The sequence below is a fragment of the Mirounga angustirostris genome, unplaced genomic scaffold (assembly GCF_029215605.1).
Source record: "Mirounga angustirostris isolate CCGP_5_RB_7025 unplaced genomic scaffold, mMirAng1.0.hap1 SCAF_5, whole genome shotgun sequence".
NCBI lineage: Eukaryota > Metazoa > Chordata > Mammalia > Carnivora > Phocidae > Mirounga > Mirounga angustirostris.
Window position 1 is genome coordinate 47,293,214 of NW_026991713.1, and position 26,249 is coordinate 47,319,462.

The 26,249-nt window shown below is 34.5% G+C and overlaps 1 protein-coding gene across 5 annotated transcripts in view; it reads right to left on the bottom strand.

Annotated features, from left to right (window-relative positions):
- Window positions 1-652: 652 nt before the first annotated feature.
- CPSF6 (cleavage and polyadenylation specific factor 6) overlaps window positions 653-26,249 on the bottom strand; it is a 34,866-nt gene continuing 9,269 nt past the window's right edge. The window contains exons 3-11 of one of the 5 annotated variants that reach the window (XM_045872995.3): window positions 25,495-25,598; window positions 21,992-22,137; window positions 20,915-21,088; window positions 20,674-20,784; window positions 19,720-20,224; window positions 17,257-17,372; window positions 16,182-16,335; window positions 12,236-12,431; window positions 653-5,485 (exon numbers count right to left, since the gene is read on the bottom strand). In XM_045872995.3, the coding sequence (XP_045728951.1) occupies window positions 12,242-12,431; window positions 16,182-16,335; window positions 17,257-17,372; window positions 19,720-20,224; window positions 20,674-20,784; window positions 20,915-21,088; window positions 21,992-22,137; window positions 25,495-25,598 (1,500 nt within the window). In that variant the 3' untranslated portion in view covers window positions 653-5,485; window positions 12,236-12,241. Of the gene's footprint in view, window positions 5,486-7,422; window positions 12,156-12,235; window positions 12,432-16,181; window positions 16,336-17,256; window positions 17,373-19,719; window positions 20,225-20,673; window positions 20,785-20,914; window positions 21,089-21,991; window positions 22,138-25,494; window positions 25,599-26,249 lie in introns of those variants that run through there. The other 4 variants (XM_045872996.3, XM_064590904.1, XM_045872998.3 and 1 more) reach the window with 4 other exon arrangements.

The following is a 26,249-nucleotide window of genomic DNA, read 5'->3' on the forward strand; positions in this document are numbered from 1 at the left end:
CTAGAACTGTTTTAGGTTTCTAAAGCCTAATTTTAAGCTCGGTATCATCTGCTTTAAAGACCACCAACATTCAGGGGCGCCTGGGTGGCTCAGTCGGTTAAGCGGCTGCCTTTGGCTCAGGTCATGATCCCAGGGTCCTGGGATCGAGTCCCGCATCGGGCTCCCTGCTCAGTAGGGAGCCTGCTTCTCCCTCTCCCTGCCTCTCTGCCTACTTGTACTCTCTCTCTCTAATAAATAAATACAAATCTTTAAAAAAAAAAAAAAAAAAAGACCATCAACATTCAGTGCAGAAAAAAATAACCACTGGCGGGGGCGCCTGGGTAGCTCAGTCGTTAAGCGTCTGCCTTTGGCTCAGGTCATGATCCTGGGGTCCTGGGATCGAGCCCCGCATCGGGCTCCCTGCCCCGTGGGAAGCCTGCTTCTCCCTCTGCCATTCCCCCTGCTTGTGTTCCTGTTCTTGCTGTGTCTCTGTCAAATAAATAAAAATCTTAAAAAAAAGGGGGGGGGGGGAGAAAAAATAGCCACTGGCTTAAAGACAACATACAGACAACAGTCCAATTTCTGTTATATTGTATATTGCCAATAGATATGATTTATTCATACCATACACAATGGTTAAATTATGAACCAAATAAAAAGACAAACTGTAAAGTATTATCAAAACTGTTTTATTTTCAATACAAGATAAATACCATGCTTGTTACTAGTGCAGTTTAGGGCCAACAATGGCCATATAGCAAACTGCTGAACAGTCACCTAAATGCTAAAGAAAGAAAGACAAAGTAAACATTAAACACAAAATTGCAATTACAAACATTTTAATAAAATGGAATGAGCTTTTTAATAGAAGCTAATATGGAAGTCTAGTTCTCATGGACACCAAAATGATGTCTTTTTGATCAAATATCACCTTACCTTTTGCACAGAAATCTTACTGTGAAGTCACCAGAGTCAACAGCTAAAATTTTAAGACTTTCTTTGGCCTTCTGGTATTAGACAAATTATTTACAAACCTTGATTTAGTTAATTCATGGATACTGGTAATATGATACAATTTTTTTGTTAAGGGCTTTTCATTAAAAATTGTAAAACAACTTTGTAAGGCTGTACAAGGCTGTAAACTACTTTGCTAATATACCATGGGATGAAGAGGAAGAGTAAGAATAGACCTTTTTTTTAAGGCTAAAGTCATCAATGTTATAGATGCATTCCTTAGAATACATTATGATTTACCCCAAGGATCCTTTCCCATTAAATACCACCTGAGTACTACAATTTTCAAAGTAAAAAAATAAACATGAATTCACCATTGTATTTTAAAATAATTTAACTTACAGAATGCTGAGAAGTGTTATGCAGTAACAGTGTGACAAAAAGAACACATCTTCAAAATGAAATGTTTTTACTAAATGCAGGGTCTGTCCAATTATGAAATTAATGCAAAACATTTACACCCATGGCAGAATTTTAGGATGCTCGCACATGAAAAACTTTCTATGGTATTTACTATCCGCCGATACCATTTCAGGATTTGTGTGACTTCAATTAAATTCTACCTAACATTTTAAGACTCCTATTACAATATGTTAATATATCAGGAAGTCTTTAAAACATTAAAATCTGTCTATACCTAACCAAATGTTTATATGTCCCATACAAAAACCACAGTAGCTGCATACTCAGAATGAATGCCAACAACCTGAAATTTTAAAGAAACATTGGTTAAAACAAACCTAAATCAATCTAAACTGGACACAATTGCCTGAATATTTGAAAAATTCATATTGCTTCTTTCTAATGCCGAGAAAGAAGAGTATAAGAACTTCCTCCCAGAAGCCTAGACATTTTAACACATTTTCTTTTTCAACTTACAATTAAACTTTAATCCAGAATCTTTTGATTTCTCTAATCAAAAATCTCACATTACAAACATAAGGAATGCTATATGTAAGGCCACATCTTAAGAAATTTATAATTTTTGGTTGAATATTTATTAAAAAATTAGTCTAAGGCTTCTAAGAGTCAAGTTGCTAAAAAAAATGAAATAAATACTCCAGTGTTTAAACTGAAGGTTAATGTAAAAAAACCACACACACACAGAGTAAGAACAGAAAAATAGAATGCTTTGCTACAAAAATCCCACTTAATATATTTTAGCACAAAAATGTCTAATATGTACAATGGATAAGCGTGCATTTAAGTACATACAACTGCAGGAAACATTTACAGACGGCTATGGGATGCAAATGAACTTAATGAATAAAATTTAAAAGGCAGTTATCTGTAAAACAGTAAGACTCTGAATACTGTATTCTCAGTAAAGAATCAGAACATAAACTTCCTCTTAAAATAACAGGCTGAAGCTTAAAACACAAAATTGGAGCCATCTTATAAAATACAGAAAATGCAATGATCATTCAGGTATAAACCAAAATGTTGAGAGCACTCCAACAGAAAGTCTCATAGTAGCATTTCATTGTATAAAACAGTATGTATTTAGGTTATTGGCACATTTAAATACATAAGGGAAAGAGAAAGTCTTTACCCTTCCAACAATTTTCCCCTTTCACTATAAAATGTTATACAACATTCATTAAAATCCTGTGTTTATTTTAAGAACTGACCTTAAACTAGTAAAAAACAAAGCAATATTCTCCACAGGAGAATTAAATGAAAAATAATACCTTAAGCTACAATCCATAAGTTATCTGTGAACTCCAAATTGTAGTTAACTGCTTAAGAATATTCTAGGTAAAGGGGCCATTAAATGGGCTATAAACTATGATCAACAGCCACTGCAACTTACTCCAAATCTTGCTTATGAAAACTGACAAAATAAACACTTCCAAATTTACATTGGAATATCCTTTCCAAAACGTTATGTCCTTTAACTAAAAGCAGCACAATCGATTCAAAGTGTTGCTTTGGAAGCATTACCACTGAGGTGCTGCCTCACTCATTCATAACTACTGGCTGAAAGGAATGTGACCGCATAGCACTAATAAATGCCTATGGTTTAAAGTTAAACTCAAATTTGTTTTCATGTCCACTACAATTATTAGTAAAAAGAAATGAAAAGGTCTCTGAAACTCTCTTTCTCTGTGTTTTTTTGTTTTTGGTGTCTATGTAATGATTTATCTCTTTGGATTGTTTTTACATGTTAAAAAAAAGTTTTCAAATAACATTAGCTCATAAACAACAGAGGGATATGAAGAATAAAACAAGGTTTGCAATTTTCACCTTTACTGCTATACATTCGTGTGTTATCAGGTAGAAGACTGTAAGAATTAATGTTAAACCAAAAAGTTATTTCCTTCTGACAACACTTAAAAATAACGGACTAGCAGCAAACAATTCTAGTACACTCACATTGTCTGCAACAAAAGTTACGTAATGAAATCAGCCATGTAGGGAGAAGAGTGATATAGAATGAGCAAATAAAGGGTTCCACTGATAAAAAAGGAAAAGATAAATGATTTAATTAGTACAAAATTTCCAGTTTCATCTCAAGTTCAAGTGGTTAGATTTTTAGAATTCCATTTTAAAACGGTCAGAGTATCTTATTCTCATGGACATTTACTTACCTTTTAAGCTTACTATTAACTAATTTCCCTTGAAATATATTTATGTCCATACTTCTTCACATTAGGGCATTGTAATTAAAATATAAAAAAGCTAAGGAATGACAAAACACCTATACACAAAACAAGAAAACTGATTTTGATACAACTCTCAAAGGATGTTAAAAAGGCAACTGCATTTTCAACAAGATAGAACACTTGAAAAATTTCTGAGAGCAAACAGTTCTTAAAAACACCAGTGATCCCATGCACAAATACTCTAAATCACAAAATGTCTTAAAATAAAACTAGTAATAACATGAATAACTTGAAACAGCTAATTTTGTAAGAACTAGTGTGACAGCGGACAAAATGAAAGAACTGCAGTGCCTATCTCTGGAGGGCTTCTACAAGCTGCACATGACATAATATCCAGGGTACCTAAATACTTTTAAGCATTGCCCTAAAATTTGGGTATATTTTTAAAAAACCAATGTGTATTACCAGACTGCTCAAAAATAATCAGATCTTAAAAACAAATTAACTTGCTTAGGAATTCAACTCATTTCTGAAGTAGTGATTCCGAATGATCTTCCTATAAAAGTATCTAATCAAGTTGACACTCTGCCTTTGCTAATTTTGCAATTAAGAACACATGCTAGCCAAGTGCTTTTAACGTGGGCCTATATGCAAGGCAGATTTGAAAAAATCTTTGATTAAGTAACTCTAGCATGAATCAAAAGGCTGCATGAATACACACAAGATTCCTTCAACTGTGGTGACAGGGTACACCTGTAATCACCCATTACACATACAGGAGAATACAACTCATTATTAGTAAGCATCACGCCCTTCCAAAATCTACAGTAACCAGAAAATAAAACTAATGCTCTCCTTACTCACACTTGTCTGCTGCACGGCTGTATTTACACTGCCTATGGCTTCAAAAATAAACCATAAGCACTATTAATATAAAACAGCAAATAACTGCCGCATCAAATCAGAATAGTCAAAATATTTCTTCAATGCTAGCAGTTTACAATTAAGCGTTTCAGTACATCTGTGTTGTAATTAAGCTGCATTACTGTGGCAAATAACGTCTGGGTTTTTACTAAAATGTTAAAACCACAAAATTTTTTTTGACCCCTAACACATTGACTGGATTGCTATGTCTGTGAAATTTTACAAGTTTACATACCATTCAGCAAAACCACAAGCTAACTAGGTAAAAACAGCTAGAAAAGCAGAATATAGAAATATTAAATATCCATGTAATCACCTATTCTAATATCAAAATCAAGGGCAAGAGACACTTAATTAGTATGTTTAATTCACTGAACGCAAGATTAGATTGGTGCATATCCAAAAACGCTATTGCAATGCTTTTTTAAAGGACAGTATAAATGTCATAGTAACATTATCTTTAGATATTGCTGAACACAAGACTTTCCCTGAGGTGTAAACATCAAATAACTTGAACAGCTTTACACATCAGCCCCATTAAACAGTTTATTACAACACTACATCTATTGTAATCAAAGTGGTGCTGTTTACAGACATTATCATATGAACATGTTTAACAAGAACAAACTACTATAAAAACAAGCATTTACTTGACGTTTTTTTTCCAATTGCTTGCACATTATAATGGCCAAATGTATATAACCAGTAATAAAGTTGCAAAAGCTATAACTTTTTAAATCACACAGGTTTCCTTCAAATAAAACAGTTAAGCAACATAAAAAGTAAAAGTAGAGCTACTGGTTACCATTTATGCAGATTTGCTTTATTCAGATCTATTCCTGTTCATTTTATCCATGAATCCTTACAGGTTCAGTTCAATCACAAGAAGCAAACTGCTGGACAAGCGTCATTTTTCCCCCATGAAGACTGTTTTGTCTTGGAAGGTGTTCCTCTTCCTTCAGCTGTAATGTGTCAAAATTTGTGATGTAGATTTTGCTATTCCCCACAATACACAGAAAAACGCTGGCTTAACTATACATACACAAGTCGTGCATCTACTTCACTGTTACGTATTCTAACACAATAAGCATTAACTGAAACAGTAGCTGCCTTTATGATGGAGAAATGCTCCCAATTTATGTGATGATTAAAACTGAGACATTGATTTCATTCTTCTTAGTTATTACCGCCTTATTAAATTAATGACTGGAACAGAAATGAAAATATAGCAGCTGCTGTTTCTGTGATGATGGAAACATTTATAAGTCATTTTCTAAAGTATGCATACTACAAAAATAAATGGGAAAATGCTTGAATGATTTTAATGTAAATATTTTTCATTCACCCACATATCAATTCTAAAGAACTCATTAACAAATGTGAACTGAATATAAAATGCAATAAATTATTTTACAAATTAGTTGTATTTATTTGACAGCATACAGGAACTTCTGCAAATGTTATAAATCAAACTGTTTCATGTTACAAAATTTATAAATAAAATTTATATATAGCTCAGTATGCACATTTAAATAAATATGACATCCACATACAAATCTTTAGACATAATACAAATTTAAAACATTTACTTTACTTTCACTCTATTCCACCTATACTGAAATAACTAATGTAGTATATAAGCTAACCAAAAACAAGCTAAATAAGAATCTACAATGATAAATTTCATTGAAAACTCACACAAAGGAAAAAAAACCCAGTAAATCTGATAAACTAAAATTTCAAGAATACAAAAATATGCAAACTTCAGGTAGAGGTTCACAAAAGAAACATTCAATTAACTTGCATTTAAGTGTTCACTGAAACACCAGATATTTAAAATATAAATTCCAAGAGAGCATTTTAATAAGATGATGTAGTAAGAGGTAAAGGGCACAATATTTAGTGATATTCTTGCCACAGGGTAATTGGAAAACACTTTCTGCTTTATAATTAAGAGTAATTAATATTCTGTCACAACTATAAATGTTATATTTTATGTCCTTTCCTCCCCAACTAGGCTGTAAACATCTTAAGAGCATCAATACACATATGCATTCACATTGCCTAGCAGTAAAAACCTAAATTTTACAACTAAAACAAACAAAAAAACCCAAAACCCCAACAACAAAAAGCCAAAAAAACAAACCAAAACAAAAAAAACCCCCAGATGTTTTAATCCTGAACTTTCTCTTTTAAATAGTTTCTATTTGCCCGTATTTTTCAATGCGATACTTAAGCCATCTCTAATGTTACCTTTTATTGTACCTTTATCTTATGTTGCTGAAGCTTTAGGTGGAATTATTTCATGGGAAAAAAATCTAGAAAGGCAGCTTTCACGGGTTTTATTTTTATTCCTTGCAATGTATTTTTAAAAACTGGTATTAAAGTATTAAAGAAAGATACGGAATGTGTTCTAACCAGAAAAGATGCACTACTGGGAAATTCATAAATCTTCCTGCAAAAGTATGTTATCTCCCTAACCTTTTTGTTGTGATGCGAGAGATCTGGTCATTAAAGAGGGAAAAATTATTTAAAGTCACAGTGAACAAAAAATACCCAATCCTTCCCAAAAAAACATATGGCTTATACTGCAACTTATTCATCACTCCAAAGGAGAATTTTACTACTTTTTCTGTAGAGAATCCTGTTTGTGATATTGTAACACACATCTTTTTGCAGGACAAATGTACTTATCTTTTGCTTGATTATACTTCATAGATCTTTACTATTAAGAAGTCTCTCATTTTCACCATACAGACATAAAATCTGGGGGTAGTCTGACAGTTTTTATTTCTCTTTCTAAACACTTTACATTTATCCATTTGGAAATACAAATTTTACAATCTCAAACGGAAGCAAATTTGAAGGCAATACAACCCATTTCCAATAACCCAATCCCATATTATACTCTCAAATTTCTAGGTAGACATCTACATAAACAAAGATACCAAAAAAGCTTAAAAGTGACAAATACATTCAATGCTCATGTTTTCAGAATACCATTTAAGTCAAATATGTTAATGTCAAAGTCACACAATTATTTGTTTTTAGCTATCAGTTATAAAAGGAAGACCTATGTAAACACTTGTTTAAAAACTAAGACAAATGGAATCTACAGCTCTTTAATGAAGCACTAAGTAAAATTTCAATACAGAGAAGCACCTGTATTTTGAGAGAACGTAAGATCAAGCCAATACTAACAACTCAAATTATGAGCATTTCTCATATTGGAAACTTATCTAAGTAAATTTGTTAGCATCAGTATTTCTAAGCTCATGGCCAATTCACCTTTCTAGTAAGATTCAAATATATATTTGATATGGCTCTTTCACAATAATCCTGAATTAAAAGAATTAACTGAATATTGAATTGAAAGAATTCTAACACACTTTCAGAGATGTGCTTCTATTAACTCAGTGAAATAAAATTCACTTTTCTCTTTCCTGAAAATTTCTCCTTACTGAGAGAAACAGGGATGGAGTGGGCAAAAGAAATAGAAGATTCTGAATATAAGTCAACTCTTGTAAATCAAATTTCCTTCTTGTGTTGACTAAAACATAGTACATTAAAATTCTGTTTATTATAGATATTTGCAAAAATTCCCTTACTACTACAACATTAGGTTATTTCCTTCTTTCTACCTGTGGACATAGTACTTACCTCATTTTAACTACAGTCTTTCATTACACTATAAAACATATACAAGATAGGAAGTTCACTATAGAAATAAACTTCACCACAGTCAAGGAAAACTCATCTTTGTCCCCCAAATTTCACAAAATGGACATTTCAAAATAAGCTGTTTATGTGATTTAGAATTTCCTGTGAGGATTAAAACACCCTACCACAGAAGACAAATTAGTAAATTTGGATAGCATATATGGCACACTTACCCCTTTTTGGTTATTAGGTTTTCTTTAAAACAATGCTAACTAAATATTCATCCAAAACATTGCTTATTCAAAGTGATCTAATTTACAAACTAAAACAATGGTAGTAAATTTCACACTGAGATGAAGGTGAGAGCAAGGTGACTCACACTGGCACTGAATTTTCTTTTAACAGGGAACATTAATCATTTGTAAACAAAACCCATTCTTAAACCACAGTGAGCAAAAAACACACTATACATCCATTCAAGGGATTACTTCCTACCCTCCTCTGTCACTTCAATTAAGATAGCTGGGTGTAGTCAGGTTTTACAAATATTAAAAGCAAGGAAACCTGGAGCAAAAGAAGTGAGAACTAGAATATCCAGATGAAGCACAGCAGTTAGGATATATGGGAAAACACAAACACAAGGCTGGATAATATTAGGCAGATCTCAGATGACCTAAGAGTTGCAAAAATAATTTTTAAATATCATTACCACCAGTATCATTCATTGGAAATTAAGAGAACTTAATTTTCACATTGGTCTCAAAGTAACACTAAATCTTAAGGAGATGAAATCGCATATAAAAAAAGAACTTTTTATTCTTTTGCCTTTTTTTGTTTTTCCCAAATTACTGAAAAACTATAAACTAAATAAGAATGCAAACCACCCTAAATCTTGTGCAGTAACACAACCTAAGATTATGATATCTATGGTAAGTCTTACAACAAAGTGTAGTTATTTAATCCATATTCCATACAAGATGCTTAAAATTTTTATCAAAGAAATGGACAATGATTTGAAAATACGTAAAACCTCGTATTTCAGGGAGAGAAAAAGCATGAATAAAGAGTATATTAAAAAATAATTTGGATTCATTACTCTTTGTACAGAAAGAAAAACTGAATCATTAACAGAAATTTGCTGTGTGGCATTGTTCCAAACAATAAGAGGAATGCAATCTAAAAGAAAATAACTGTGAAAGTAAAATTATTTCTGTAAGAAGTGTACAATCTTAAAACACTGAACTACTTTTGTTTTGCTCAGAGTGGTCTGAGAATAGAGGCAGAAATTACAGAATATGAAATACAATGTATTTACATACTGAAAATTTACAATACTGATATTCCCATTAAAATATTACCTACTTGAACTTAGATACTGAATGCTTTTAGAAAAATTAATACATATTTTAAATGAGAGAATGCAATTAACATTACCAACAGCTCAAACACAAAAAAAATTAAGATGGGACAGACATTAACAGCTTGCCAACATCATTAAGTTTCCAGTTAAATTAAGAATTTGCCCTTTTAGCCATTCATCACTTTAATAATAAATTACATTATTGTTTTATTTATATACACGCTTACTGACATTCACGTTAGCTTCCAAGTTACTTGTATTCCATTTAGTCCATTTAAGATTTACATGAAAGCTCAAAAGGACTCATTTAAAAACTTCTATAAAGGTCAACAGACCCTATTATGATAATAATTAAATGTGCAAATAGTTATTTTGTTTAAAAGTTTTTCACTTGAATATACTTAATCCTAGCCCCCAACCCTGTAAATTCACATCTACATCCACAATAAATACTGTCTGGTATAGTAACAAAGGTACAATATTCCAGGATAACAGAATTTTTTGCCCTAGAAATGCTTATGTAAAATTATGCTTGGATGAAGGCCCATAACAATATTACAACTCAATTCTGATTAATGTACAAACAAAACATGGGAATTTTGGTATGGTACACATCAGTGATTAAGAAAAAATGTCAACAATAGTTTGCAAGTTAGGAATTTATAGTTAATGTCTGAATGTAATGAAACTCAAGCCATGATACAGTTAGGTGTACCCATTACTGGAATGTAATGTTAGTTAATTCAAAGTATTTAAAATTAACAAAGGACTTTTCAAGGAGTTTACTTGGCTGACTATGCTAATTTAACTAAAACCAGGAAGAAATCTCATTAACTTTGGGTATAATCTGGTTCAGAAGCCCCTTGATGGGCATATCCAATCTTGGAGATGATTAAAAATGTACGTAAAAATGTATGAAAGTTTTGTTATCATGCCTTCAGTAATTAGAAGCTTGCTAATAAATGGCAAAGTCTAAATAAAAATATAACTTGTAGAACCTGTACCTTACTATAAATGAAATGACTGATATAGTTATGCATTTCAAGTAATAAGTTGGCCACAATTCACCTTAAGCAACTGATGCACACTGAGAATTTTTTTCATAAGATGGGATTAAGATCTATTCAACCCAAGGGGGAAAAAACTACAACTTTAAAATTTAGTGTTTAGATTTACATGACACAACATTTAATCCTTACATCCAAAAGCAGTATTAATTTCAATAAGCTCAGTTTTAAAGTGAGAGATGTTCTGCTTAATACTAAATGTTTTGAGATTTATATTAAGTTCTATAATACAATACATGGAAAACTTAAAATTAAAGTTTTGATAAATATTTAAGGTGCATGTTCGAAATGCTAGGAAAGTATTAAAACTGGCCTTTCACTTAAAATAGCCCATAAAACTGTAAATAATGTAAATGCTAATGTACCATAAAAATAAGATTTACATGCTTATTTTATAAATAGTATTATTCAAAAAGGATCTCATTTGCTAAAATATTATCTATTATAGTTAAAGAAACTGCTATTCTGTCACAGAATTACATACACTTGATAGTCTTTAATTTTTGCCCATAACAATTTAAATACTAACAATTACCATGACTAAATTTTCAGTGTTTCCCATGATTATGGAAAATAATTGAGTAAAGAGTAGTTACTGATAAGGGGTTTGTTTTAGCCTAATTTAATCTGGATATGCCACCAACATATAAAGAAAAATTATTTGTTTACAGAATAACCTTTGTGTCACATGCACAAGCCTCACAGTGCCCTCCCCCTACTTTTCACATGAATAAATGCTGTTCACAAATATAAAAATAAAATTACACGTGAAAATGAAGTATAAACAGACAACTTCCGCTTTATGAAAAATGTACACAAGAAATAGTTTTAAAATACAGAAAAAAAGACAAATGATTATGGTTTATGAATGAAACATCAAATAAAATTATTTCAAGGTTATTCTACCTAGGATGCATGATTTGATACAATTTAAAATTCTTAGATATGGAGTACCCTGAACCCATTTTAATTAAGTTTCATATCTTCTTTGCAAATTAAAGGATACGGTTTCTTTTATTTTAAAACAAAAACCAGATGCCAGGAAAAGTGTCTCTTCTAAAGAATATTTTTTTAAGTACAAAAGGTCTTTCAATGCTGAGAAACCATCCTCCTGTATCATAAGCTATTATAGTGTTAGATTTTCTTTAAAAGTTTTAGGGAGTTAGTTCAAGAAGGGAAACTTTCAATTTACTTTTAAAAGTCCAAGCACTATACATATATATAGATATATATGCACATATATCATATACATATGTATGGATTAACTTCCTCTATTTTATGTTTCAAATTACATGCAAACTATCTATTGCAATTAAGACCATTCCAATTTTTAGATTTTAGAAGTAGACATGAGTCCTCTTGATTGTTTTCTTGCTTTCTTAAGACCATTAACAATCTCAAAGTTTTAACTCAGCAATACAATATTCAAGGATAAAAGGTCAAATTTTTTTTTACCTGTCATTACTCACCTGTCATTTGTCTCAGATGTTTCCAGAAGATTAAATTCAGAACAAGTAGTTGGACCATTTAAAATGTAGGTATATACTGTATAAACAATAGCCTTGGAGTTATAATTACTGTTAATAACACATATGCTAAATATAACAGGAACAAGGAATACCCACCTTCTTCTAACGATGACGATACTCGCGCTCTCGGTCCCGTTCTCGGTCCCGATCTCGGTCCCGGTCCCGGTGTCTCTCTCGTTCTCTGCTTCTCTCTCTATAATAATCATCATGACGATCTCTACTACGGGATTTATGACGCCGACTCTTTTCTCGTGATCTACTATGGTCCCTCTCTCTTGATCGTTCACGTCTTCTAAAAGAAATTACTGGATTAATGCTCTCCATAAGTGGATAGCAGTGTTTAAAAGTACCCGAGGCAAAAAATTCTTTACAAATCTAGTTTAGACTTAGGATATTCTGAACTTCCAATAATGATATACAAACTCACCAACAAGCATGAACTAGAAATTCCATTTTTAAAAATATTCACCCCCAAACTAGGAACCAGACACACAGGGGCAATACATCTTATCATCTGTAACATCTAATAGCCTAAAATAGACATGTAGTAACTGAAAGAAAAACAGAAAGGTAAAGGAGAAAAGATTTCAAAGGACATGTTGTTTCAAACTAAATGTACAGAAGGTAGTTATTCTGGACATAAAATTCATTAAATTATGAGACTTAAATACATAAAAATTACCACCCATTGGTAATCTAAACCTATATGTAAGGTGATCTAAACCTATATGTAAGTATCAATTTTACATTTATAACTATCCCAAATACGGTAACTATCCCAAATATGATTCATCATGAGTCCTACTCCACTAAGAAACTTTCTTATATATGTTTGCTGCAGGGGTGTGTGGTGGGGAGCTGGGAGGCATGGTGGGAAGCAGAGTTCAAAACTTGGCACTTATGACCACTGAAAATATTGGGATACAATTCACATTGTTATTCAATAAAAAGAAATGTTTCATGAGCTGCCTTCAAAAACAAAACAAGGGCACCCGGGTGGCTCAGTCGGTTAAGCGTCTGCCTTCAGCTCAGGTCATGATCCCAGAGTCCTGGGATCAAGTGCCACATCGGGCTCCCTGCTCAGTGGGGAGCCTGCTTCTCCCTTTCCCTCTGCCTGCCTCTCCCCCTGCTTGTGTGCACGCTCTCTTTCTCTCTCTGTCAAATAAACAAATCTTTAAAAACAAAACAAAACAAACCAAAACCAAAACCAAACAAAAAAGCAGGTAATTTAACCAAAGTATACTGCTTAAAATACTTTTAGAAATTCTGCTAAATTCTTCACAATTCTGGACTTCAAGCTCTATTACAAAGCCTTATCACCAAGATAGTATGGTACTGGCACAAATACAGACAAACAGATCAATGGAACAGAATAGAGAACCAAGAAATGGACCCTCAACTCCATGATCGATCAACTAATCTTCGACAAAACAGGAAAGAATATCCAATGGAAAAAACAACAGTTCTTCAACAAATGGTGTTGGAAAAACTGGACAGCCACATGCTGAAGAATGAAACTGGACTATTTCCTTTTTCTTTTTTTTAATATTTTACTTATTTGAGAGACAGTGATGCATGCGCAAGCATGACAGAGAAGAAGAGACAGAGGGAGAAGCAGATACCCTGCTGAGCAGGGAGCCCAATTCGGGACTTGGTCCCAGGAACCTGAAATCATGACCTGGGCCAAAGGGCAGCTGCTTAACCAACGAGCCACCCAGGCGCCCCTGAGAAACTGGACCATTTCCTTACACCATACACAAAAATAGACTCAAAATGGATGAAAGACCTAAATGTAAGATAGGAATCCATCAAAATCCTAGGAGAACACAGGCTAGCAACCTATTCGACCTCAGCCGCAGCAACTTGCTAGACATGTCTCCAAAGTCAAGGGAAGCAAGGGCAAAAATGAACTATTGGGACTTAATCAAAATAAAAAGCTTTTGCACAGCAAAGGAAACAGTCTACAAAACCAAAAGACAACCGGCAGAATGGGAGAAGACATTTGCAAATGTCTTATCAGATAAAGGGCTAGTATACAATATCTATAAAGAACTTATTAAACTCAACACCCAAAGAACAAATGATCCAATCAAGAAATGGGCAGAAGACATGAACAGACATTTCTCCAAAGAAGACATCCAAATGGCCAACAGACACATGAAAAAGTGCTCAACATCGCTCGGCATCAGGGAAATACAAACCAAAACCACAATGAGATACCACCTCACACCAGTCAGAATGGCTAAAATTAACAAGTCAGGAAACGACAGATGTTGGCAAAGATGTAGAGAAAGGGGAACCCTCCTACACTATTGGTGGGAATGCGAGCTCGTGCAGCCATTCTGGAAAACAGTACGGAGGTTCCTCAAAAAGTGAAACAAGGCAGAGGATCATAAGGGAAGAGAGGAAACAAGATGAAACCAGAGAGGGAGACAAACCATAAGAGACTTTTAATCATAGGAAACAAACTGAGGGTTGCTGGAGGGGAGTGGAGGAATAAGGTAACTGCATGATGGACATTAAGAAGGGCATGTGATGTAATAAGCACTGGATATTACATAAGACTGATGAATCACAGGCCTGTACCTCTGAAACCAATAATACAATGTATGTTAATTAATTGAATTTAAATTAAAAAATGTTTAAAAAAAGAAGAAAGAAAGAAAGAAAGAAAGAAAGAAAGAAAGAAAGAAAGAAAGATTCTACTAAATTCTCAAATTCACAATAGGGAAATAACAATTGCCTGTAAGCTGAAGTATCTATTTTGTATTTTTGCACCAGACAGCTAGACTTAACAAACATTATTAGATGCTAAGCTCCTTGATCAAGGTAGAAGTTCTTATTAGTAGAGCTTAAAAAATTACAAAGAACACTATGTAAGGTATGGTCTTCGGCTATGATAAATTTGTTTGGATACAAAGATCCTTACTTACACTGGGTCAGAAAGGTACTACAAGTTGGCAACCATGACAAAGACAAGCTCCTTTCCCTTATCTTAATGAAGACTTTAACACCAGATAAAGTACACTGAAGACAGATCTATGAATATCATGTACAGATTAAAAATCTACCTTTCAAAAATATGGAAAATTTCAAGGTTAGCTGCAATGCTAAAAAAAGGAATTACCTAATGAGAAAACTGAAGAATAGATCATTCATTCATTAACTCCCTTGTTCAAAGAAATATTTATTTAGCACCTATTCTGTACCAAACACTGTTTAGTCATTAGAAATACTGCAGTGAACAGGACACGTAAGGCCCCTTCCATCTTCCAACATATGTTCTAGTGAAAAGAAATGTGCAATAATAATAAGGAACAGGAGCGCCTGGGTGGCTCAGTTGGTTAAGGGTCCAATTCTTGGTTTCGGCTCAGGTCATGATCTCAGGGTTATAAGAACGAGCCCCATGTCAGGCTCTGAGCTCAGCAGAGAGTCTGGCTGGGATTCTTTCCCTCTTCCTCTCCCTCCCCCTCAAATAAATAAAATATTAAAAAAAATAGATTATGGTAAGTACGATGAATATGGTTAAGTACTATGAAAGAAATAAAAAGAACATGACAGAATAACCTGGGAGAAGACCTCTCCTAAAAGTTAGATAGAGTTGAGCATGAAGAGTAAGAAGCCAGCTATGTGAAGAGCCAGGGAAAAGGGCTCCAAGCAGAAGGAATATCAAGTATAAAAACAGTGAGGTGATTAAGTATTGATGTATCAAGAGGAAGAAAAGAGAGACCACTGTGACTAGAGAATAGTGGGCAAGGGGTGAGGTACACAATGAGGCTGAAAAGACAGGCAGGTATCACACAGTGCCTCAATATTTACAGTCTTATTCTAAAAGTAACCAGAAACCTTTGAAGGGTTTTAAAAGCAAGCAAATACCTGACATTTGATTCATGTAAAAAAAGAAAAAAAAAAAAAAATCACTCTAGCTGTTGCATAAACAGTAATAAGTAAAATCAAAGTCCTATTTTAAAGTCCCCAACACAGTATTTTTTCTATTTGTAAAGTAACAGTTTTAAATAGACATGAGACAGGAAAGTTTTACCTTGATCCAGAACCGTAAGACTTGGATTCAATTCCATGAAGGCAATCTTGCAAAGAGCTAATAAGAACTTTGCAACGATCATCAGCAGATACTTTGGATTGTTTAATCAAAGAAATTGCAGTTACCAATGTCTCAATAGCACTCCCATAATCACCTATGAGGGAAAGGAGAGGGACTGAAATCAAATAAATTGTTTCCAAAATACCACCAAACCGCTTGGGGTAAGAGTAATAAAGCATTTTATAAAAGAAGAACACTACAATAACTACAGAAGATATCTTAATTTTTTTAGCGTTTTGCCATTTGGAAAAAGCTCTTATGTGCATGAAATTAGCACAATTTGTTATTATTATAGCTGTGTAAATCAGGTTAATTTGTAATATGAGAATCAAATTTAAGTCATTAAATATAAGGACTAAAATTTAAATCTAGGGAGCCCAGGGCGCCTGAGTGGCTCAGTTGGTTAAGCGACTGCCTTCGGCTCAGGTCATGATCCTGGGGTCCCGGGATCGAGTCCCGCATCGGGCTCCCTGCTCGGCGGGGAGTCTGCTTCTCCCTCTGACCCTCCTCCCTCTCATGCTGTCTCTCATTCTCTCTCTCGCAAATAAATAAAATCTTAAAAATCAATCAATCAATCAATCAATCTAGGGAGCCTGGATGGCTCAGTCGTTAAGCATCTGCCTTTGGCTCAGGTCATGATCCCAGGGTCCTGGGATCAAGTCCCACATCAGGCTCCCTGCTCAGCAGGAAGCCTGCTTCTCCCTCTCCCACTCCCACTCCCCCTGCTTGTGTTCCTGCTCTCACTATCTCTCTCTCTGTCAAACAAATAAATAAAATCTTTTAAAATAAAATAAAATAAAATTTACATCTACACCTAAATATTTAAAATTACGGATCTTTTCATTACTGTGACACATAGCTTCCTTCAATGTCTTTTAAATAAACAAAAGTACAATTTGGGGATATGAATATAAGTACTAAATGCAAATGACCAATCTTCAAGATTGCACAAAGTTTTAGGTCATTCCTAATAACATAAATAAGAAATATTAATCAGGAAGAAATATATACAAACCAGCACTGGCATCAGACACAGCTCTTGAAATAGCACTGCTTGAGATTGCCCTATTTCTATTCATGATTTCTTCAAACTCAGCTTCACTCAATGGCGTTCTTGCAGTATCCATTTCCCTGTAAAATAAAAATAAACCTTAAATTGTACTCAACAAATTTTCTAAGTTAGTCGTAATAGTATAAAACAATTCATATTAGTTGCTTTTGACAAGTGCCTCAGAGCTAGTAGTTATTTTTCCAGAGTGAAGCATACTATTTATTCTACAAAGACAAGTCTAAGCAAAACTCTCTTACACCACTATCTTTCAGCTGAAATAAAGTAGCAACTTAGAAACCTTGCCTTTCTGGAGGCCAGAAATAATGTATTTAGATATCTGCAATATAATATTTTTCAGTCATACAAAAACAGATATAATAAATTGTTCTGATGAATATATATAAGATAATTATATATTATTATATCTTTTATTTATATATATTTTTAAATGTTGGGAACAAAAAGTACAGCCCTACACAAGTAAGGAATCTGGTTACATTTATGTCTGGATCCTCTAGGCACAGGACCCAACTCACAACAGAAGGAGAACAAATGTCTGATTAATTAACAGAACTTCAGGCAAGGACAAGATCTTAGACCATCTTGTTTGCCACTGAATCCCCAGAATAGTAGCTGGCAAATACAGTAAGTGTAAACAACTGTTGAAAAAAATGAATTAAGTACCAAAATTTTCTAAAGCTGCTTCACAACTTTAAAAATTGTACATGTACACTGTGTCAACCATACTTCAATAAAAAAAGAAAAAACTGTACATGTACAGTATAGGAAAAGGAAAATTTTTTGCCATCTGAGTTACTAGTTACTAGATAAGACACTGAGTTGAGGGACACAGTAGCAGTTCATTCCAATGAAATGAGAAAATAGATAATCTAAGCTTTTGCATGCTTTTAAGGTATTACTGTTATTCCCCAAACTTTACAAACACCCTGAGCAAATTACAAGTTGTTCAAAATACAGGTACATTTTCAACTAAATGCTGTGACTTGTGCCCATCTTATCCCTCTTAAAAGAAAAAAAAAAAATCCCACGTGAGATAGTTTTCTCTAATTTTCAATAAAAAAATCAGTCATTAATAACCATCCCCCCATTCATGAAAACCTAATACTGCAGAAATTCTATTATGTAAGGAAAAGGATAGGAAACTCAAATTTTAAATAATCAAACCAAGTCACGTAATCCACTCTCATATACTAAAGGTGAACACTTAATATGAAGTCACTCACTGGAATTAAAGTGAACAGAAGTTATACTAGTTTGGCAGTTCTAACAGTTTTCTAAAGAAAACAGCATTTTTTAAAAAAAGATTTTATTTATTTATTTGAGAGAGAACATGAGTGGGGTAGGGGGTGGGGCAGATGGAGAGGGAGAAGCAGACTCCCCGCTGACCAGGGAGCTCAACCTCGGGCTTGAACCCAGAACCCTGAGATCATGACCTGAGCCAAAGGCAGACACTTAACCAACCGAGCCACCCAGGTGCTCCAGAACAGCATTTTTGATAGTCATATAGATGCAACCTCAACAAATGGAAAATGGTCAATGGGCTTTGCTTACAACATCAAATTTATTGCCATGAGCCTGTGCAATCGCATGGAGTTAGGCAGATTCTCAAATCCATTCCTTTAGGACATTATCAGACAAAATGAAATACAAAGTAGTTTAACAGTTATAGTTTAAAAATATAAACTCAGAAGAAATTAAAGTGGGCAAAAGATTATAAACCTAGCTCTCTAAATTATGTTTTGAGTACGGATAGTTTTTAAAGGACTTTCGAAAGGGGGTAAGAGATCACTTACTTCAATAGTGATTTCCATCCAGCTCTTCTCCAAGGATCACCATTAATTATTTTAATTTCCACAACAACTGTGTTTTACAAGCCTTCATCTACCCAAATATATTTGTAAATTATTGAATGCTCCCGTTTTAATTAGAAGTTGGTAATTTGCTACTCAGGACTCCTGATCAGCATGAGATAATCAACAGTACCTTATATAACAAACTAATCTAATTCCTAAAATGAAGAAACTTTAGTGCTCTGTGTATTATCACCAATGGTAAAGGAGATTCATTTTAAAATCTTAAAAGTAGCTTAAGGCCATTTGCTCACTTAAATTATCTTTATTAACCTCTTTTAACTTAAAAAATAATGAAAATGAATCCCCAGGATTTAGTGACTTGCTCTAAATCATGCAGCTTTATTAAGTGGCAGAGGTGGATTATTCCCAACAGTTCTGTTATGTCTTTCACCATATGATACTGCCTCTTCTAACAAGAAAAAATATAGAAAATTAAATATCTGGGGGAAAGGTCGTAATTAAAAAAAAACAAAAACCTTAGTGATGACAGTGTGGAGTACCTTTTACCAATCAAATACACCAAATCTACCGTCATAGATACATACTAACTTACCTTCCAGGAGGCCCATAGTCACCCCTATCATATGGTGGGGGTCGGCCATATGGATCTGTTGGTGGTGGACCCCTGCTATCTGAAGTAGGCATGCCGCTGTTAGTCGGTGGAGGAAAGAAAGCCGGGTTCACATGTGGAGCTGGTGGTGGGGCACCTGGAGGTGGTCCAGGAAGATGCGGAGGAGGAGCAAGTGTAAGGGGTGGCCCAAGAGGGCCAGGTGGGCGAGGTGGAAAGGGGCCTGGAGGTGGAGGTGGTCCCTGTTGTGGAGGTGGCGGACCAGGAGGGGGGCCGTAGCCTGGAACTGGAGGTGGAGGGCCAGGAGGAAGCGGACCCAATGGAGGCTGCCCAAAAGGTTGTCCAGGAAAAAGAACTGGTGGTGGAGGGCGATCTCCTCGATTAGGAGGCCCAGCTAAAGGAGGAGGCAGAACCTGACCAGGAGGTGGAGGACCCGGTGGACCAGGTGGGCCTGGAGGACCTAAGGGTGGACGTGGTGGAGTCTGTCCAGCTATAGAATAAAGGAGAGAGAGGAGAGAGAGAGAGAAAAAACCACTTCAATAAGGTACTGTAAACTTTATGCCAAGATTATACTTTTAAAGCACAACTCATAGACCAAGATTCTCTTTAAATGAAACCCATATGGTAAATGCTACACTAACAACTACAAAAGTGAAGTATATTTTTACAAATTTAACTAGTTCAATTTATGCTTAAGAAAAATTATTGAAACAAAAAAACGTTAATAAAGAAGATTATAATGCTTAGAGATAGTTTCCACCTTTCAGCGTACACACATTTCTTACAGTGAAATCACCCACCTTATATTCTACTCTGATGCCAAGCTAGAAAGTGAAACAAGGAAAAATGGTCTTGAAAGGATTTTTTAAGAGGTAAGAAAATAAGACGGATGTAAATATTCTATATATAAGTCAAGCAAGTTTGGAGAAAAATAAAGACCTTTTAGGCCAAAAATGGGTATTTCCTCTATGCTGTGCCCCATATGCCATGGAATCCTAGTTTCCAGGAACAAAGGCCGAGTTCCTTTAACAAGATGCTTGATCAAATTTCCTGGATTCCAAAAATAGCATAACAAGGAGAGTAAGTCACATTAATAATGCATTACTTGAAAAAGAGAGAAAAGGAAAAGAGGTATTAAGGTAGACACATTTTATCCATGGTAATTTAAGAAAAATTTTACCTGGAAAAGGTGGGGGTGGCCCTCCTGGTCCTGCTGGTCCAGGAAATCTGTCCCCACCGGGAACAGCCCCTGGAAAACGGCCCCGTCCTCTACCACCTTGTGGAAATGCTGCACGTGAACTGCCTCCTGGAGGACCAGCTTTACCTTCCCCAGACATTTGTCCTGATTGTGTAGCTGCAAATATCCAAATACTCATAAATAGCATTTATTAAAATAGTCCTCTGAAATGTAACCACTGCTATTAGAAACAACTCTATTTCAAAGTTCTGTATGCTATAGGCTACCTTGCAGATGCCTTGGGCCTATCCACACTACTACATGAGGAAGTATTGGTTAGAAAACTTTCACATCTAGTTAAGTTCTTTTGAAGTCTCAAATATCCAGACTTAAATGTATTTCCAGTGAGTAAATGAGTTACTTTCAAAATACCAGTACTCTACAGCAGCCAAGACTAAAATTCTCCCAACAGAAATCTGAATTTCAGTAAGCACAGATTACTTTAATTTTGTATCATATTCTTCAGTTAAGTCTTAAGTGCTAAAACATTAAAAGAAAAACAACCACTTGAATTTCTGTTAATTGCATGATCATCCACCTTATCTCTTTAAGTGACAGCATTCATTAAGCGTGTAATGGCAAATCTTTTCTATAATTCACTTTACCAAGTGGTGGAAGGTCTTGGTGCCAAGCAGAAAATCAACGAGTATTTTCCGGTTACCAGTTGTTTCTCCCCCACCACAACACACATCCAATTAACCTTCCTTCAATCTAAGGATTAGAATGTAGTTTCCTCCTTTCTCTAGGATGGGAATGACAGGACAAGAATGGCAGGGCTATAGAACTAGCACACTGTTATATAATACTGGGTCTGAGACAGGTGGAGAAAAATGCGACTAGGTTTTCAATACACTGGACCATAGTCACAAACCAGATTTAATTCAAAGGATAGACTTTCTAAAATGGATTCTCCAATGAACTAAATATTAAGATGACTTCTCTAGTGTAATATCTAACAAACACTAGCAACACTGGTTAAAATGCACATCTTTTAATAAAGGCCTCTGAGGGATTGCTTACTTTTCCTGGACTGCATTTCAAATTGACTCAGGAACTGTTTATTGCATGGAGTTACAACGGGATTCTGACCATGAAGTTCTCTTTTAGGCAACAGATCCATTAACTTTTTTGAGGATGCTTCAGATCCAACACCAACAAGGGCAAACCTAAAAGATGTTTAAAGGAGTGAGGGTAGGTGAGGAGAGATTAACAAAGCTACTGTTATTAAAAAGGAAATGGTGTGATTTTACCTTTATCTAAGAAAAATGAAAATATTTCTTAAAACGATACAAGTTCACACTTTCATCTTTAACTTTTTCAAAATATCAACATAGTATACACTTTGCTCATTTAAGGTGTACAATCCAGTGTTTTTTCAGTATATTCAGAGCTTTACAACCATCACCACAAACAATTTTAGAGCATTTTCATCATCTCAAAATGAAACTCCATACTCGTTAGCTGTCACTCCATTTCCTCTCATCCCCCAACCCTAGGAAACCATTAATTCACTTTCTGTCTCTATGAATTTGCCTATTCTGGACATTTCATATATATGAAATTATACGACACGTGATCCTTTGTGATTAGCTTCTTTCACTTAGCATAATGTTTTCAAGGTTTATGCATGCTGTAGCATGTATCATTACTTAATGTCCTCTTATGGCTGAATAGTATTTCATATGGATATAGCACATTTTAAAAAGTATCCATCAGTTGGTGGGCATTTGGGTTGTTTCCATTTCTTGGTTATTATGAATAATGCCCTGTGAAAAGATGCCCAACATCACTATCAGGGCAATGTAAATCAAAACCACAATGAGATGCCATTTCATATCCCGTAGGATGGCTATAATCAAAAAGATAAAAAGTGTTGATGAGGATGTGGAGAAATTAAAAATTTCATACACTGCTGATAGGAAAGTAAAATGCTGTGGTTACTTTGACAAATCATCTGGCAATTCCTTCAAAAGTTAAATACAGAGTTGACATATAATCCAATAACTCCAATATCGAGTGTACGTATGTGTGTATATACATATACATACACACACACACGCACATACACACACCTAACAGAACTGAATATGTGCTCATACAAAACTGGTACAAGAATATTCATAGGGGCATTATTCACAACAGCAAAAGTGGAAACAACCCTAATGTCCATCAAATGATGGATGGAATAAAGATGGAGTACATCCATATGGTATTCAGCCATAAAAAGAATTAAATGCTGATACATGCTATAACATGGCTGAATCTTGGAAACATTACGCTAAGTGAAAGAAGTCAGTCACAAAGGACCACATACTGTATGATTCTATTCACATGAAATGTTCAGAATAAGCAAATCCATAAAAATAAACTGTTAAAGGGTATGGAATTTCTTCTGGGGGTGATGAAATGTTCTGGAATTAAAAAGTGATAATAAATATACTAAAAACCATCAAACTGAACATTTTTATTTTTTATTTACTTATCTTTAAAATTATTTTTATTTATTTGGGAGGGGAGAGAGCATGTGTGCGCACAAGCAGGGGGAGCGGAAGGCAGAGGGAGAAGCAGGCTCCCCACTGAGCAAGGAACCCGATGCAGGACTAGATCCTAGGACCCTGGGATCATGACCTGAGCCGAAGGCAGACACTGAACCAACTAAGCCACCCAGGTGTTCCAGACTGAATATTTTTAAAAGGTAAATTTTATGGATGTGAATTATATCTCAATTAAGAAAAATAAATTTGAAATAGAAAAAAAGAAAGAGAAAGAAAGAAGAAAAAAATGAGAGGAAAAAAAAGAATGGCTCCAATTTCATATAGTTATAGGATATTCTAGATTATTCTCAGAAGGGCTCTTAGGAACTTAGAACCCTTCTCTTCCTAATGTTCAAAATGGCTCTTTAACTAGATCCCTCATTCTAGTCAACAAACAATTCTGCTGTGTGACTCAAGATTATCTTGGGTCACAACACTTAGAAACAATTTAATGAATTCATTAATTTAACAAGTATTTATTGAACACTATCACCTACATGCCAGACACAATCCAAGGCTAGGGCCACAAGAGTGAACAAAACAAAATTCTTCCTCTCGTGGAGCTTACAATCTAATGGAGAAAAGACCAGTAAGTAAAATATACTATAATAAAGAAACAGTGAAAGGAGCAGAAGGTAATTATTTTGCAAAGGATGATGAGGAAAGAGAACTCTTTCAAAAGAGTCCTGAATGAAGTGAAAGAGAGATCCACGTGGATATCTGGGGGAAACACCAAGAATAAGAAACTACTAGTGTAAAAATCCTATGTAGGAATGTGTTTGAAGAACAGCCGAGATAATGTGGCTGAAACAGCATAAGGAAGGCAAAGAAGAGTACGATTTAAGGTCAGACAGGTGGTGGGGAATAGATCACATAGTACCTTCTAGGCCACAGTAAGATTCTGGCTTTTACTCTTAAGTGATAGGGGACCATTAGAAGAAGATCTGAGCAGACAAATATTGATGTCACTTTTTTCCGACGTTTACACTGTACAGTAACATAAGCTGTAGGGGATTTAGGGTGAAAGCAAGAATACCAGGTAGAAGGCTATTACAAAAGTTCAAGTAAGAGATAATAGTAGCTTGGGACCAGGTAACAGAAGTGAAGTTCATAAGAAGTGTTCGAATTCCACATACATTTAGAAAATATTCTTAATGTAAGCTAATACACTGAACACGAAACAAGTATACTAAGGCATATTCCTTATCATTCTGCATCTAGCAATTTATCTTAAAAAAATCCAAAATCTGCACCTGAAGGTTTATATAAAATGAAGCCTGCTGTAACATTATTTATAATAGGGACTGAAACTCAAATAACCAAAAATAAGAATAGTAAAATAAATTACTGTAGCATATAAGGTATGATGGAAAGAATTAAGACATTAGAGAAGATGTGAATTTATGGATAAATGTTTTACTCATGTTATGAAACACGTGAATTATAATCCTGTTCTTTTAGGTTTTTTGCACTAAATATATTATATGAGCACTAGGGGAAAACCTGCAAGTATATTCACACTTAAGAGTGATCATGTATGGATGGCGAGCTTGTGGCTTTTTATTTTCCTATTTCTGGGTACCTGTATTTTATAATGTTGCTCTAATAATCCTATCTCGTGTATATAATTTAATAGTTAAAACATTCATGTTACATTATTCTCCAGCTGCCCATCTTTCCCCATCACTTAATCACAGGATAATAATGCTTCTTCAAACTGTCTTTTCAATAATCATTTCAACCACAAATGGAGAAAACTCAGGAAAATTAAATAGACCTAATCTGCCCACACTTCCAGCTTCACTAGTTTTAGTAAGTAAGATCACAGGGTAGACAAAATAAGTGAAATGAAGGGAATCTCTGCCCAAGAACCTTCTGCCAATGTGAATAATAAAACCTGCATATAGTTAGCATTAAGAATAGTTACTCCCAAAATTACAATCACTAGCTACTAACATATTAGGGGGAAAACGAAATTAAAATTCTTACCCCTTTGACTGGCCATTTGCCCGATTTTCAAAAAATTTTATCTCCAAAATATCATTTACTCCCAAAGAATGAACTGCTTCAGTTAAGTCTTCATCTGTTGTCCACTGCAAGACATTTCCCCCTCATTAACCATCAAAACATATGCAAGATTTTAACTGTTTCAACTTAAGAGTAAACTCAGAACAAACAAGAGACAGTTAATGCTCACTGGAAATCTAAGCAGAGTTACTGCCAGTTAGTCTTTAATTTTTAAATGGTATAAAAGCACCTGAGGACATAACTTCATCCCTTGATAAGAGTTTCAGAAATTAGAAGGTATATTATCCTTGGAGATAAGATTCATTTTTTTTTTTTAACTCTTAAAGAGTTTCTGGTCCCTCCCAATTTTAAACTGCTATGATGTTAAATTTTTTTTTTTTAAAGATTTTATTTATTTATTTGAGAGAGAGAGAATGAGAGAGAGAGCACATGAGAGGGGGGAGGGTCAGAGGGAGAAGCAGAGTCCCCGCCGAGCAGGGAGCCCGATGCGGGACTCGATCCGGGAACTCCAGGATCATGACCTGAGCCGAAGGCAGTCGCTTATTAACCAACTGAGCCACCCAGGCGCCCGTTATGATGTTAAATTTTTAATAAAACCAATCTCACTTATCACTTTTCTCCTTAAAGGAAATTATGTCGGGAAATAAATTCCACCTTATGTTTGAGTATAAGATTTAAAAAAAGCACTGACATGTACTGAGTACATATCATGTACT